The sequence below is a fragment of the Diceros bicornis genome, chromosome X (genome assembly GCF_020826845.1).
Source record: "Diceros bicornis minor isolate mBicDic1 chromosome X, mDicBic1.mat.cur, whole genome shotgun sequence".
Classification (NCBI taxonomy): Eukaryota; Metazoa; Chordata; class Mammalia; order Perissodactyla; family Rhinocerotidae; genus Diceros; species Diceros bicornis.
This window is the reverse complement of record NC_080781.1, coordinates 110,288,853-110,303,090: the sequence shown is the minus strand read 5'-3', so window position 1 is coordinate 110,303,090 and position 14,238 is coordinate 110,288,853. Positions and strand designations below refer to the sequence as shown.

The window sequence follows — 14,238 nt, the reverse complement described above, 5'->3', positions numbered from 1 at the left end:
ACTGGTGAAATCTGAGTAAGCTCTTTGGATTGTTCCAATGTCAATTTCCAGGTTTTGATATTGTACAGTTGTTATGTATGACATTAACGCTGGGGAAGGTTGGGTGAAGGGTGCACAGGACCTCTCTGTGCATTTCTTTGTGATTTCTCGTGAATCTATAATTATTTCAAAATAAAAAGTTAAAAAATATCTCTGCCCTCATTGAGCTTCATTCCAGTGGGGAATTAGACAATAAACAAATAAAGGATAAGGCATGTTAGAAGGTGATAAGTGTTATCAAGACAAACAAAGCAGGGAAGGGTGATATAGAGTGTTCAGGGGGTGGTCTCTCTAAAGTGGCAACACTTGAGCCTGGACTGGCAGGAGGTGCGGAAACCAGCCATGGGATACCTGGGGGAATGGAGTCCCGGCAGAGAACACCTAGTACTCAGGCTGTGGAGAGAACAGTCTGGCGTGCCTGAGGAAGAGCAAAGAGGTCAGTGTGGCTTCAGCAAAGTGAGCGAGGGGGAGAGTAGCAGGAGGTTGGATCAGAGAAATAATGGGGTCCAACTGGTTCAGGCCTTTTAGGCCACTGCAAATACCTGAACTTTTATTAGGAGATGGATGAGGAACAATTGGCGGGTTCTGAGCAGAAAAGTGCCATGATCTGACTTAGGTCCTGAAAGGACCACTCTGGCTGCTCCAGGGCAGCCAGAGCAGAAGCAGGGAGAGAACCAGTGAGGAGCCTTCAAACAATTTAGGGGAGAGAGGGTGGCTTGGACCAGGGTAGAGGTGATGAGAAATCCTGAGATTCTGGATAAATTTCAAAGGCAAGCTGACTGGATTTGCTGACAAACCAGATGTGGGTTGTGAGAGAAAGAGAAGAGTGGAAGATAAATTTTGGCCTAAGAACAGGGAGAATGGAGGTGCCATTTGCTGATATGGGGAGGACTCTGAGTGACCCAGTTGGGGGTGAAAACATCAGGAGTTCGGTTTGAGACATATTAAGTTTAAGCAGTCTATTAGACATCCAAGGGGAGATGTTGAGAAGGTAGCGGAAGTTCGAGGAGAGGTCCAGGCTGGAGATACATTTGGGTGTCGTCAACCAAGAGAGTATTTAAAGCCATGATACTGGATGAGATCACCAAAGAAGTGAGTGTACATAGAAAAGAGACAAGGTCCAAGACTGAGCCTCAGGGCCCCCCAATGTTAAAAGTAAGTGAGTTAAGGAAGAATCAGCAAAAGAAACTGAGAAGGGGTGGCATGCGAGGCAGAAGGAAAGCCAGGAAGAACAACAATAATAAGCGCCCTATAAAACTGTAAGAATTAAAAGGATGATTTATATAAGCTCTTAGCACAGTGTCACTCACACCCTAAACCTGAGGTAGATGGTGGCTATGAGGAAGATGATGATGATAATTTATCAACTAAAGGCTTATTTGCTGCTCCTTCTGGTCACCAAAAGAAAATACTGGTTTCATCAACAAAATGAAAAAGGAACCTACTTGATATGGGGTTAATATCCAAAATACATAAAGAACTCATACAACTCAATAGCAAAAACCAATCCAATTAAAAAATGGGCAGACAGGGTCAGCCCCGGTGGCCTAGTGGTTAAGTTTGGTGTGCTCTGCTTTGGCTGCCTGGGTTCAGATCCTGGGCATGGACCTACACCACTCGTCTGTCAGCGGCCATGCTGTGGCGGCAGCTCACATACAAAAAGAGGAAGATTGGCAGCAGATGTTAGCTCAGGGTGAATCTTCCTCAGCAAAAAAAAAAAAAAAAAAAAAAAAAAACAGGCAGAGGATCTGAACAAACATTTTTCCAAAGAAGACATACAGATAGTTGGGCCGGCCTCATGGCTTAGCGGTTAAGTGCGCACACTCCGCTGCTGGCGGCCCGGGTTCGGATCCCGGGTGTGCACCGACGCACCGCTTCTCTGGCCATGCTGAGGCCGCATCCCACATACAGCAACTAGAAGGATGTGCATGTATGACATACAACTATCTACTGGGGCTTTGGGGGAAAAAATAAATAAAATTTTTTTAAAAAGTCACTTTAAAAAGACATACAGATAGCCAACAGGTACATGAAAAGATGTGCAATATCACTAATCATCAGGGAAATGCAAATCAAAACCACAGTGAGAGGGGGCTGGCCCCATGGCGCAGCGGTTGGGTTTGTGTGTTCTGCTTTGGCAGCCTGGGGTTTGCCGGTTCAGATCCTGGGCGCAGACCTATTCACCGCTCATCACGCCATGCTGAGGTGGCATCCCACATAGAAGAACTAGAAGGACCTATAACTAGGATATACAACTATGTACTGGGGCTTTGGGGAAAAAAAAGAAAAAGAGGAAGATTGGCAACAGACGTTAGCTCAGGGCCAATCTTCTTCAAAAAAAGTAAATAAGATGATAAATTAAAAAAAAACACAGTGAGATATCACCTCACACCTGTTAGAATGGCTATTATCAAAAAGACAAGAAATAAAAAATGTTGGCAAGGATGTGGAGAAAAGGGAACCCTTGTGCACTGCTGGTGAGAACGTAAATTGGTGCAGTCACTATGGAAAACAGTATGGAGGGTCCTCAAAAAATTAAAAATACCATATGATCCAGCAATTCCACTTCTGGGTATTTATCTGAAGGAAATGAAAACAGTAATTCGAAAAAATATGTGTACCCCCATGTGCACTGAAGCATTATTTTCAATAGCCAAGATATGGAAACAACCTAAGGGTCCATCGATGGATGAATGGATAAAGTAGATGTGGTATACATATACAACAGAATATTTTTCGGGCATAAAAAAAGAATGAAATCTTGCCATTTGCAACAATATGAATGGACCTTGAGGGCGTTATGCTAAGTGAAGTAAGTCAGACACAGAAGGACAAATACCAAATGATCTCACTTATATGTGGAATTTAAAACCACCACCACAACAAAAAAACAAGCTCATAGAAAACAGATTGGTGGCTGCCAGAGGGTTGGCGGTGGGAGAAATGGGTCAAAAGGTACAAACTTCCAGTTATAAAATACTTAAGTCGTGGGGATATAATGTACAGCATGGTGACTATAGTTAATAATATTGTATTGCATATTTGAAAGTTGCTAAGAGAGTAGATCTTAAAAGTCCTCATCACAAGAAAAAAAAATTTGTAACTATGTATGGTGACGGATGTTAACTAGACTTGTGTTAACTAGACTTATTGTGGTGATCATTTTGCAATATATACAAATATCAAATCATTATGTTGTACACCTGAAACTATATAATGTTATATGTCAAATTATACCTCAATAAAATTTTTTTAATTAATTAATTTATTTAGTGTCTTTGTGTGTTTCTGAGGAAGGACAGCCCTGAGCTAACATCCATGCCAATCCTCCTCTTTCTGCTGAGGAAGACTGGCCCTGAGCTAACATCTCTGCCTATCTTCTTCCACGTTATATGGGATAACGCCACAGCATGGCCTGACAAGCGGTGCATTGGTGCGCGCCCAGGATCTGAACCCAGGCCACCAGCAGCGGAGCACAAGCACCTAACCGCTACACCATGGGGCTGGCCCCCCAAATTTTTTTAAATAAATAAAATACTGGTTCTTAAATAAATAATAAAAATCCAAATTAAGAAGCCTGAAGTCTCACTTCAGTTATATGTAAAATTATCTGGATGAGGGTCTGAATTTAAAAACTGGATAAGATTAATGTAATAAAACTTTTGCTGTTAAAAAATGGTAATTACTAAATTGGGCTCAAGCTTCCTATGGCTTCTGTGTTCCCTCTCTAGACCTAAGGCACCAGCATCCAGTTGCCCAAAGCAGAAACCTGGGACCAAGTCCTGTTAATTTTATGTCATAATCATCTCTTGATTTTATTTCTTCTTATTCAATGTCATGGGGACTACCTTACTTTGGGCCACCATCATTTCTTGCCCAGACTATTTCCAAAGCCTCCTACCTAGTTTGTTTGTTCTACCATCTGTCACTATACTCCAATCCAGGGATTTGTAACCATTTTTGTGCCTGGAACCCTTTGGCAATCTGGCGAAGTTTATGAACTTATTTTCAGAATGTTTTTAAACGCATAAAACAAAGTACATAGGATTACAAAGAAAACCAATTATATTACAATATAGTTATCAAAATATTTTCTAAAAGAAACGTGTGCTATAGTAACATATAGGCTTCTTAACACAGATCTACTTGTGGAACTAATAACTACTGTAATTTCAAAGAAATGATGAGTGAGCCAGCCCTGACGGCCTAGTGGTTAAAGTTCGATGTGCCCCTTTTGGCGGCCCAGTTCAGCTCCTCGCCAGGGAACCACACCACTTGTCTGTCAGTAGCTATGCTGTGGTGGCAGCTCACATAAAAGAACTAGAAGGACTTAAAACTAGAATATACAACTATATAGTGGGGCTTTGGGAGGGAAAAGAAAGTGATGAGTGTATAAACATTAGATATTTTGAGACATCTCCATTAACTGTAACGTGATATGAAAGTATCTTTGATTTCTATCGGTGACTAAGTCACAGGTACCGTAGTTTATTGCATACATTTAAAAATAAAGAAAGCACTAAGTTTCAGTCAGAGTTCGATGAAAACGAATTTGTGATTTTTTGTATGTGTGTGTGTGTGTGTGGAAGATTGTCCCTGAGCTAACATCAGTGCCCATCTTCCTCTACCTTGTCTATGGGGTGCTGCCACAGCACTGCCTGATGAGCGGTGTATAGGTCCTCACCCAGGATCCAAACCCTGGGCCGCTGAACGGGAGCCCCCGAACCCAACCACTACGCCACCCTGCCGGCCCCACGAATTTGTGATTTTTTTTAATTGATGCTTTAATAGTTTTTAACGTTGTGAAATTTTGGGTTGTACATTTTTGTTTGTCCATCACCATATATATGTCTCCCTTCACCCCTTGTACCCACCCCCCACCCCCATTGCCCCTGGTAACTACAATACAGTTTTCTCTGTCCATGTGTTGGTTTATATTCCACATATGAGTGAGATCATACAGTGTTTGTCTTTCTCTTTCTGGCTTATTTCACTTAACATCATACCCTCCAGGCCCATCCATGTTGTTGCAAATGGGACGATTTTGTCTTTTTTTATGGCTGAGTACTATTCCACTTTATATATATACCACATTTTCTTGATCCAATCGTCAGTCGAGGGACACTTAGGTTGCTTCCACTTCTTGGCTATAGTGAATAATGCTGCATTGAACATAGGGGTGCATAAGCCCCTTTGGATTATTGATTTCATGTTCGTTGGATAGATTCCCAGTAGTGGGATAGCTGGATCATAGGGCATCTCTATTTTTAATTCTTTGAGGAATCTCCATACCGTTTTCCATAGAGGCTACCGAATTTGTGATTTTTTTGTCCAAGTTCATTTTGCAGTCTATACATGGACTCTTTGGGGACCCCAGGTTAAAAACCCTTACCTTAATCTATTGGTGCAAAAATGCTTGAGGTGACTGCAAAGATACAGAGGATTTTGTTTTTAAAAGGGGAGAAGAAAAAGATGAAAATGGGGATCATTAACATCCAAAAAGTATGCCATTAATTCCTGTACATTTTGCCAAAGTGGTTACAGTCAGTACAGTCAGTCTGGGCTTCCTAGGAGCCAAGGAAAAGGTTCTGCACTGAACTCAGCTTAAACCTTGACTGGCAACCTCTTGCCCAGCCTAACGCTCCATGGCCGTCCCTAGACTTACAGGGCCCAGCTAGTCCAGCCCCCACTGACCTCTCCTGCTTCCTCCAACATCACTGTGATTTCCAGTCCCGCACCGCCCAGCCAGGTGGAAACTACTCCCTGCAGTCAACAAAAGGCCAGGAAGTTGTCCCGCCAGGCCACCCCGGCGGGGCGTGGCCAGCCCCGCCCCTCGGCGCGCTCCCTCCCAGACCCAGGACCGAAGTCCCTTGCGCTCGGACGTGACGTCTCCCTCGCGCTCCCTTGACGTAAGCCCCGCCCACTGTGCTTCCTGTGCTTTCGGAAGGGTTTCTGCTTTGGCATCTATCACGGGCTGTCTGCCTCACCCACGAAACAGGCTGCCCCTGGCACACTGACGGGCCCCTGAGGCACCCACTCACGGAAGTGAAGCAAAGCGAATTCCATTTTGCACGAGCGAGCGCGGTTTCCCACGGCCTCTCGGAAGCGCGCGCGGGGGTGGGGCCGACAGGAGGTTGTGGTCGGCGCGTGACGTCACTCCCAAACCCCGCCTCCGGAGCGCTTTCTAACTACGTCCTTCCGCTCGCTTCTTCCTTTTTCTCCGCGATCCTGGTGCGTGCGCTTGACTGTGGTCCTCGCCATGGTGAGTCTATCCGTTACCATCCGCTCCGGGGTGGCTTCGCGAGACCTGGGATCTCCGCGAGCTCGCCGGCGCCGTGGGCTGCGTCGAAGTGCGGGAGCCTTTTTAAGGTTTTTTCCAGAGAAGGTCGAGTTTGGCGACCGCTCCAGTCCGCGGGCCTGGTGGGAAGCTAGCGAGCAAACAAGCTTCTGGGAAGGAGCGAGCCTCGGTGGCGCCGCGAGGGCCGAGGGGGCGCCCTCTGCTCCTGGCGCCGCCCAGGAGGGAAGGGATTCCCGCTTCGCTTCGCCCTTCTCCCGGAGCGAGTTGTGATTCTAGGGCAGGGAGAAAAGTCGGGGAGAGGACACCCCAGGAGTCGTGGCCCGACTGCGGGCTCCCGCAACACGCGGGGCGTGCTGGGTATCGACAAAGAAACGTGGGCTGCTGGGTGTCGGAAATTTTTTACCCTGGTGTCCAGGAACATACCACGCTGTGAGCTTACGGCACTTTTTAGCCCTTTTTTCAGGGACTTGAGCGGCACCCCGTGGAAGGGCCTGGAAGAAGCGGTTTTGTGAATCTATATGCCGAAAGGGCGTTCTCCGCAAAACGCCAGCCGCGGACAGTGTCGTGGGTTTTTCCCGTGATAGTTCCCTGAGAAATTAAAATTGTTTATGGAGAGAATCAGTATGTGGTGTTTTAAAGGTTTATTAGTTGACATAAAATTTACGGCTGTGAGCTGGGAGAGAGGAGTGTTGTCTTTGCCTTGTTTATAACGGCCCCTATCATTATGCAAGCGTGTGTTGGGCCAGATTAGCCAGACCTTAGACCAGCACTCTTGCCATTTCTCCGGATTGTCCTGCAAACGCGGGAGGAGAGTGGTTGGGGTTGGGCTTAGATGACCCAAGTTGATGAAAACCAGAAATGCAACTGGAAATTGGGAAAGTCATCCTTGAAAAAGTGACATTTTAAATAGAGTTAGGGTTAATACCAAAATGGTCAGTGGGTTAGAATGGATCTACCGAATGACGGGGACTTTGTCTCTTACTCTCAGTGACCCTTGAAAGTAGGTACCCTTGCTTTACAAAGTAGTGCACTGAAACTCATTGACTTGCAAGCAATAGGTTCTGGTTGACCAAGAGCTGTGTTCTTTCGTGAAAACCAAGTTTCCCAGTCCTAGCCATCTCGGATGTGGTGTCCCGAGTCCTAGGGTGAGCAGGGAAGACTGGAAGGCACCCTAGCCTTGGAGCAGAGAGGACCTGAATTTGAATCCCAGCTCTGCACAGTAAAACTCTGATTTGGGGCAGGTTACTTACGTCCCTGACTCTACTGATGTTTATTTGAACAATGAGAATTATGGTATTTGCCTCCAGAGAAATTGTGAGGACCAAAGCAAAGGGCGGGATGGGTTTAGCATAGAGAGGATTGTTTTTGGTATGTATTGAACAATCAAATGTTTGTTGCATTGATGGAGTTCTTGACTCCGGTATTGCTGTCTAAATTGATTGCATTTCCTTCCCAGTCTTCTCACAAGACTTTTAGGATCAAGCGATTCCTGGCCAAGAAACAAAAGCAGAATCGTCCCATTCCCCAATGGATTCGAATGAAAACTGGTAATAAAATCAGGTAAGGACCCCACAGCCCCTTGTTTTTTTTTTTTTTGTTTTGTTTTGTTTTTTTTAATTTAAGATTACTTTTTGGGCATAAATATACAATTGAAAGTTATATGCATTCCGATTCATTCTGTGCCATTATTCTGAAATTCTTTCTTCTTTTTTTTTTTTAATGTGTTTTCTCTGGCTTTCTGGACAGTACCCAGCCCACAGCTGGGCTTAGGGACAGACACTCCTCTGATATTTGTTAATTTCCTGGTTGGCTCACATCTGAGCTAGAACATAAGGTGGAAGGCTGTCTCATTACACATTCCAGTGGGCAAGACCATGTTGCTCACCCAATCCATTTTTTGTGTGTGTGTGAGGAAGATCAGCCCTGAGCTAACATCCATGCCAATCCTCCTCTTTTTTTTTTGCTGAGGAAGACTGGCCCTGGGCTAACATCCGTGCCCATCTTCCTCCACTTTATATGGGACGCCGCCACAGCATGGCCTGACAAGTGGTGCACCAGTGCATGCCGGGGATCCGAACCCCGGCCCCCAGCAGCAGAGCACGCGCCCTTAACCCCTACACCACAGGACCGACCCCTCACCCAATCCATTTTTGAAGTGTTTGTCTTTTCTAAAGGTTGGAAGATTACTCTCTACTGCAGTAGTAGTTGAATTGATGGTTTTGGAAGAAAGACATTACCAGAATTGCTACAAAGGACCTCCAAGGTCATCAAGGCCAACTCCAGGCAAGACTAGACCTAAAAGTCAGGTCTCCTGCCTGGCATTCAGCCCCACTGCTCTTTGGAGACCAGGCGGGTCTTGAAGGGAAGAAAAATAAGCATCAAAAATCAGATTTGCAGGGGCTGGCCAGGTGGCATAGTGGTTAAGTTCGCGCGCTCTGCTTCAGCAGCCTGGGGTTCGCAGGTTCAGATCCCGGGTGCAGACACACGCACCACTTGTCAAGCCATGCGGTGGCAGGCGTCACACGTATAAAGTAGAGGAAGATTGGCACAGATGTTAGCTCAGGGCTAATCTTCCTCACCCGAAACAAAAATCAGATTTGCCCAAGGGCTGACAGCCCTCGTGTGTTAACAGCTTTCAGAACTTTGGTTTATTTAAAATGAAGTATTAGATTTCCTGGTTCTCCCAAATAATTGAGCCCAGAAGACCACAGAGGAGGACATAGCAAATATTATTACAAAAATTCTTATTTTCAAAGCATTTTTAAGCTGACGCTGTAGAATGGGCCTAGCAAGTGGGGTCCCTCTTGCAAGATAAAGACTTTAAAGCTCAGGAGCTCAGAATAATGAAGCTAGCATAGAACTCTGATTTATATAAACCTCAGTGTCTAGCTCAATGGAGGGTACTTGCAGTTATCAGTATTAGTCTCTTGCTCTGTGGTCTCCTAGAGTTGGGAAGGTATTTTGTATTTAGGATTATACACTCTTGGCCCAGAGAATTGGCACAATAGAATAATTTTGCTATTGCTTCAGTTGTCTTCCAACATTTAAAATGTATTGAAAGCAGGTTGCAATTACAGTGCTTCATTTTGTGGAAGTACTGACATTATCCTGCTGAAAGAAAATCTTGTGTTGATCATTTTTGATTTCGCCTTTATGAGGGTAAAATCACGACAGATTGACATGGACAATTCTGAGATGGCCTTAGCTCTGCAAATCATTTGCCTTAGTATTGAAATGGGGGTGTTGATCTATTGTAAAAATTATGGAGGGGATTTTATGTGTGTGACCCATTATGTAGAAATGACTGTTTTTGATGTTTAGAAGGAAGGGTGCAAATACATGTCTCTGGATCTACCCCAGATCTGTTGGTCAAAAGTGGGTGCTGTGCGTGTACCCTTGGCTTGGAGAGAGAGCGCGTCCCTACTACTCCTTGCCCAGTTAAGAACCAGTGTGTTTTCCTAGCCTGGAATCGTTTTGAGAGGTAAAAAATTGATTTGACTAGTTCTTAAATAAATCTAGCAAATCATTTTTTACTCTCCAAAAAGAGCTCCAAACTTGTTAAAGGAAGGAGAAACGGGACCCTTTGCCTTTCAAGGATTTTATGGTACTTAAAAAGCAAAATTTGTGGTGAGTGTGAGCAGCTAAGTTGAGGTCAGACTGCCTTTGTAACTTGCAGTTTCCTTCTGTGTAGGTACAACTCCAAGCGGAGACATTGGAGAAGAACCAAGCTGGGTCTGTAAGGAATCGCAGCTGAGTTGACACATATTTATGCTGTCTCCAGGTCACTTGCATCTTAGCATATCACTCTGAAACGCCACTATCTGGACAGTTGGATGTGTCTTATACGGGAATTGCTCTTACTCTTTGTTTCTATGCGTCTGAACTAGTAGGTTGGTTCAGTAATAAATATGTGAGACCTTCTGTTTCAACTGCTGTTGTATTCTGGTTTGTGAAGTATGGAACTCCCCCTCCTGCCAGATCTCACACGGCATTGTCCAATAGAACTTTCTGCAATGATAGAAATGTTTTCTGGCTACCCAGCATCTGGAGTGTGGCTAGTGGCTCTTACACCTTATGTTGTGGGAAGTGCGTATGTGTCACCCTTGTACCTGAGGGTAGCACATTCTTAAATAGCATCTTTATATGCTCTTCTGTGATGTCGGTTTTCAATAAGAGTAGGAATCTGAACCGGGGATTGGCAAACTGTTCTGCCTGTGAACTAAATTTCTGCATTTTTAAATGGTTGAAAGAAATGAAAAGAATATTTTACACTTAATAAATTTGAATTTACTGGGCATTTATGTACTTGGCACTGTTCTAGATACTTGGGATTAATCGGTTGATAGACAAATATGGTATGTTAGGCTAATAAAAGGCTAATACGCAAGCCATAGCAAATGTCTGAAAAAGGTGGGAGGAAATAAAAGTGCCCTAATTACTTGTGGAATTGGGGTGAAACTGCAGCAGCAAGGGAAAGGGGAATCAAGTTTGGGGTTAACTCCCTACCCAGCTTGTAGGGAGCCTGTGCTGGACATAGCTGAAAAGGCAAGTGGCAGGAGATGTTGGTGCTGTGTATAGTGTGCAGCAAGTGGTGGAGGGGGTTGCACATTAAGAGTTCCTACCTGCAACCACATTAGGAAGCTCAGATGACTGCAGTCCTTCAAAAGGACCCCTGTGCTTACCAGAAATTTGCGAGTGGGCTGCAGAATACCAACCAACCCAGCAACCTGGAGCTGCCAACAGATCTTTGGAACACATCTCAACTTTACGAGCCCCTAGATTTCAAATATTTTCTCTAATTGCATCAGTGTTGCCTTCACATTCAAAGACAGCTGCCACTATGTGGATAGCAGTTGGTAAATGATAACATGCTAAAAGTGTTAGTCAAGTCCAAAGCAGCGGGACTTGATACAGTTAACTGGCAGTCGTGTGACAGGGAAATTTCTAACCATTTTGGAGTATTAGAAATACCTGAGGGTCCAGCCCCTCGGCTTAGCGGTTAAGTGCGAATGCTCTGCTACTGGCAGCCTGGGTTCAGATCCCGGGCGCGCGCCGATGCACCGTTTGTCCAGCCATGCTGAGGCAGCATCCCACATACAGCAACTAGCAGGATATACAACTGTGACATAACTATCTATTGGGCTTTGGGGAGAAAAAGGGGGAAAAGGAGGATTGGCATGGATGTTAGCTCAGGGCTGATCTTCCTCACAAAAAAAAAAAAAAGAAATACCTGAGTCTCACTATTCAAGGTAGGTTGTGACATATTCACTGGGTCCAGGGAGGTGACAAGGCCAGGGTCACACTAATGGCAAGGTGAGCTTTCTCTACAGACCTTGAGTAGGTGATAGGTAAGATTAGAATTGAGAGGGAAAATGACATGGACACCAGGATGGTTGGCCGTTGTATAAGGGGTTTCTTTTGAGCCTGGCGGATGGGCACAGTTTCTGGTTCCGTTTCCTCATATGAAGGACTAAATCGGTGCTTCCTGAAGGGAGGAATGGGAGATTTGAGATGTTTAGGATTTATATTTATCTACCAGAGGTGCAATATAAGACGTCAGCTTTTGCAAGATCCGCAGTCAGCTCTGGTGATACTGCCTGTCCCTTGATGGCCCAGCTGAGAAGCAGGTGGCAGCAGCGTGGTCAAGAGTTGGGAGTCTGAAGTGTGACACAACTGAATAGTCTGGATTCCAATCTTGCTCTTCACCATTCACCAGCTGTAAGCCTCATCATCATCTGCAACGTGGGGCCAAGGGGATCTCCCTCAGGGCTGTGAGGGTGAAATGTAATGATGGAGTAAAGCACTTGGTTCAGGGCCTGACTAGAGGAAAAGGAGGAGAGGAAGGGAGAGTGAGCAGGGTTAAAGTTTGGGTGTTTATCCCTCGCCAGCAGACAAGCGTTATATGCTGGATAAAGCTAAAATAAGACAGGGACCCAAGATGGTGGGGAGGGGCAGGGCTTCCTGGGAGAAGTCAGGCAGATCTGGAACAGAGATGGTCAGCTGCCGGTTCCCTTCTAGTTCCAGAATTCTACCTTGGAGGAGTAGGGTGACCCCTAAAGGCCTTGGAAGGGAGGCAGGGTGACTTAAGAGTTAAAGTCCTGGGCCTTGCACTCAAGCCTCGGGTTGAATCGCAGCTCCATCACTGAACTAGTTGAGGAAACTTGATCTCTTAAGAGACTTATCCAGAATCATTGCTGACTACTTCCGGTTTGTAAGGATTGAATGATGTCTGTAAAGGATCAACTCCACGAGATATTCTCCCATTTTATGGATGAGAAAAGGTTGTGCAACTCCCATGCCTGCTAATAGCAACTAACAGTTTAAGTGCTTAACATGCCAGGTAGCTGCTGTTAGCAGGAATGGTGATGAGAACCAGATTGAACAGGGAGTAGATTTTCTAAATTGTTGGAAAGAACAGGGTGAAATGTTAACCATTTACGCCTCCCTGGTGTTATATTCTGGAGAAGCGAATATCAAGCCTCTGCCTGTGCAGAGCGTTGGTGGGTGTTTGGGGAGCCAGAGGCAAGTATGGCCTGTAAGGGTGTCACAGTCACGACAGCATGCACATGTGTTTGTGCCTGTGTACGTCATACATGGGTATCTAGGAGCGGAGGGAGGGAAGATGGCAAACCATCATCAGAGAAAACTAAGTGGGCTGAACCAAATAAATGGTCTGGTACGTTCTTTGTCAGGAGCGATCTTGCCACCCAGGGGACATTTGGCAATGTCTGGAGACATCTTTGGTTTCCGCAACTGGGGAGAGAGGAGGTGCCAGTGATGGCTAGTAGTGCGAGGCCAGGGATGCTGCCAAACATCCTACAATGCACAGGACAGCCCCCTACAACAAAGAATTATTGGCCCAAAGTGTCAGTAGTGCCATGGTTGAGAAACTCGGGTTTAATAGCACTGAAGCCAGACAGAGCAAGCTTTTCGAGAAAAATCTGCTCAGCACACCACTCCCCTCCTCCTCCACTTCACACTGCTCTTGGGATAAATCTCACTCCTTAAAATGGCCCAAAAGGAGCACGGTGTGGCTCCTACCTCTTCACTCACTAAGCTGGATCCAGGCACACTGGTCTCTTTGTCCCTCAAAGCACCAAGCTCCCCCCTGCCTGAGAGCCTTCCCACATGCTCTTCCTTCTATCTGGAATGTTGTCCTTCACCTGGGGAATTTCCATTCATCTTTCTGGCCTCAACCTACTTTTCCCCTCCACAGGGAGTCCTTCCCTGACTGCTCCTCTCCCCACAATCCAGTTAGGTCCTTCTGCTTAGTACCTCTCAAATCGCCCTGTAGGTTTCCTTCACAATTGTAACTAAAGGAATATGTGTGGTTAATTGACATATGCCTCCCTCCCTAGACTGAACTCTCCAAGGAGAGGGTCTGTCCTGCTCACTGCTGATTGCTCTCACCTAACAACAGCATCTGGCACAAAGGAGGTGCTCAGTAAGTAAGTTTATTGAATGAGTAAATGAATGAGTGAATGAGGAGATGGATATGCAAGTTAGCAAGAGCAGTACAAAATGTGTGCCTTAACATGGGGATAATAGGAAAGGCCTCACCGAGGTTCACAAGGAGGCAACCAGTGTGTGTGTGTGTGCGCACACGGTGAGTAGGTGGCTGGAGTTTTAAGGCCGTAGGGAAAGGATCTGAAAGCTTTCAGATCATGAAAGCTCAGTCGTGCCGCGAGTTGGGGATGGCACTGTTCTCGCCGCTCAACCTCTGTAGGAGCACCTCCTTCATCACACTGCTGGGCTGGCGCCTGCCCTTGAAATACAGTCACTGATGAGGCCCCTTGGGGCTGCATGGCCGAGGGTGCTGATGGAGACTGGCAGGAGCAGCAGGACAGGACAGGCTCTCAGCCTGACCCTAAATGAAACTGTTATCTCCATCAATTTGAATA

General features: G+C 45.6%; 1 protein-coding gene and 1 non-coding gene across 2 annotated transcripts; both read left to right on the top strand.

Moving 5' to 3' along the window:
• Positions 1–6,196: 6,196 nt before the first annotated feature.
• On the top strand, positions 6,197–10,632 carry RPL39 (ribosomal protein L39; the record flags this gene model as incomplete). The annotated part of the gene is made up of 3 exons (XM_058536611.1): positions 6,197–6,301; positions 7,794–7,897; positions 10,029–10,632. Coding segments are annotated over 3 exons (258 nt in total), but the record flags the coding sequence as incomplete, so codon positions are not given.
• On the top strand, positions 9,395–9,527 carry LOC131401542 (small nucleolar RNA SNORA69). Its single transcript, XR_009217736.1, has one exon. It is a non-coding gene; the product is annotated as a small nucleolar RNA SNORA69 (small nucleolar RNA).
• Positions 10,633–14,238: the final 3,606 nt, after the last annotated feature.